A 2031-nucleotide genomic window follows, 5' to 3' on the forward strand; every position below is an offset into this window, starting at 1 on the left:
GATATAAGTCGGTGCTCACGAACAGTTAACAGCAAGCAGAAACATGTAACACTTCTTTTACCATATCTTGCTCAAACACCTCTCTTGTTGTTTGCCTACATATTCATTAACAGAATACGTTCACTGAGATAAACTGCCCTCTTGACATACCTGCAGAAAAAGGCATAAAGGCTTCTCTCTTCCTAAAGTTACCATCCTGGTCCAAAAAGTGTTGAGGGTTGAAGGAATGTGGAGTTTCCCACATTGACTCATCATTGAGTACAGAGTGCAATAAAGCCAGGATCATGGTGCCCTGAAGAAACAGGTAAGTTAATTTGTGTTTGTTTAAAAATTATCTCAACTTTTAAGAACAAAATAATTAAACAGGTTAGATGGAAAATCAGCTGATAGAGAAACGAATTATCATTACATATGTTGAGCAATTAATATTTGGATATTCCAAAAGAGCTACTAAATGTGTTGTATCGTATTATGAGTTGTAAAACACTTGTTATTTAACAACAGATGCACCAAAATGCAGTGGTTGTTTTTTATGTTTAACCATTAGCCCACTGCAATTAATTAAGATATTTCCATCATAAATATTGCGCAAAAACTGTCTTTCTGAGTTTATCTATGCTTTAAAGTGACTGAAAGAAAAAAAAAACATTGCTGAATTTAGTGAGTTATTCAGTAGCTATGTGACCAGAAACCAGAAAAACAAGCAAAAGGCTTTGGTAAAATAATTCTTAGCATGAGTACCTTTGGGATTGTGTACTTATCCAGTATTGTATCCTTGTTTGTCATGTGTGACAAACTCAGTGGGAGGATGTTGCCCATTCTCTGGATCTCATGAATAACCGCATTGGTATAAGGCATGTTTTCTCTGTCACTCATAGAGGGCTGTCTGGATGAACCAATCACAGCATCGATCTCAGCCTGGACTTTTTCTGTACACAGTTAATAATGTGAGTCTACGTCGAGATTTTTAAAGTTGAGAAAATAATTCAAATCTACGTAAATATATAAAATAGACTTGAGAGAAAACCCAATCCAGAGTCAAAATTAAACAGAGACACACATTACAATGTCACATCAGAAACCATCAATTTTTATATAAATGGCTGACCTATAAGAGGCCGCTGTCATTATAAAGTTGAGATACTTGCAGAATATGTAGTCATAGTGACTATTACTCAGTCACAAACCTTGTATGACAGGATAGTGGATCATATACAGAAGGCCCCAGTATAAAGTAGTGGTAGTAGTTTCAGTTCCAGCACCAAAGAGGTCAAGGGTGCAAGCATTCAAACTACTGAGATCAAAACTTGAATCATTGCCTTCATTCTGTTAGAGGCAAAGATGAAAAAAAATCTGATGACATTTCATTAAAAATGTAAAAAGAACAAAAACAGCAGAGATGCAGGACAACACTCACCTTTTCCATTTCTATAAGAAAGGAGTCGATGTAGTCTCTCGGAGATGATGGGTTAAAGTCTTCTTTGTGTTCACTGATCCTGTTTTCTATGTAATTATTTATATTCTTGACCAGAGTAAATGTCTTCTGGTGAGGTCCGGGCACCCACTTCATCAGCCAGGGCATTGCGTTGTACATCTACAGCGCAGGAGGACAGTCACTAACTTGTCAGACAACGTGGATATATCTATGACATTTCTATTTATTTAATAAAAATGTACTAAATTAATTAGCTTTCAAAGAGAGATCCACATTACTGTATGTCCCTATGTGAAAAAGTAAACAAGAGATTGTTAAATCATGAATTGACTATGATTAATCCCATTTTTTGTAAAGACCTTTTAAATCACTTAAATAGAACCTGTCTGACAAAGTAAAGGAGGCTAAAAGATCTTAAAGCACCTGAGAACGGCTTATAAAGACATTTCTAAGTCGCTGGGACTCCACAAAAAAGATCAGAGCCCTTATCCACAAATGAAGAAAACTTGGAACAGTAGTGAACCTTCATAGGAGTGGTCGGCCTACCAAAATGACTTAAAGAGTGCACCACTGATCACCCAGGAGGTCACAAAAGA

General features: G+C 36.3%; 1 protein-coding gene across 1 annotated transcript in view; it reads right to left on the reverse strand.

Annotated features, from left to right (window-relative positions):
* Positions 1 to 37: 37 nt before the first annotated feature.
* The window catches only part of LOC102311459 (cytochrome P450 2J2), a 5057-nt gene continuing 3063 nt past the window's right edge, over positions 38 to 2031 (reverse strand). Inside the window, exons 5-8 of the mRNA XM_014329485.2 lie at positions 1418 to 1594; positions 1188 to 1326; positions 742 to 929; positions 38 to 292 (exon numbers count right to left, since the gene is read on the reverse strand). Of these exons, the coding sequence (XP_014184971.1) occupies positions 107 to 292; positions 742 to 929; positions 1188 to 1326; positions 1418 to 1594 (690 nt within the window). The 3' untranslated portion in view covers positions 38 to 106. The remainder of the gene's footprint in view (positions 293 to 741; positions 930 to 1187; positions 1327 to 1417; positions 1595 to 2031) is intronic.

This window comes from Haplochromis burtoni, unplaced genomic scaffold (genome assembly GCF_018398535.1).
Source record: "Haplochromis burtoni strain Fernald_Lab_line unplaced genomic scaffold, NCSU_Asbu1 Contig_572, whole genome shotgun sequence".
Lineage (NCBI taxonomy): Eukaryota > Metazoa > Chordata > Actinopteri > Cichliformes > Cichlidae > Haplochromis > Haplochromis burtoni.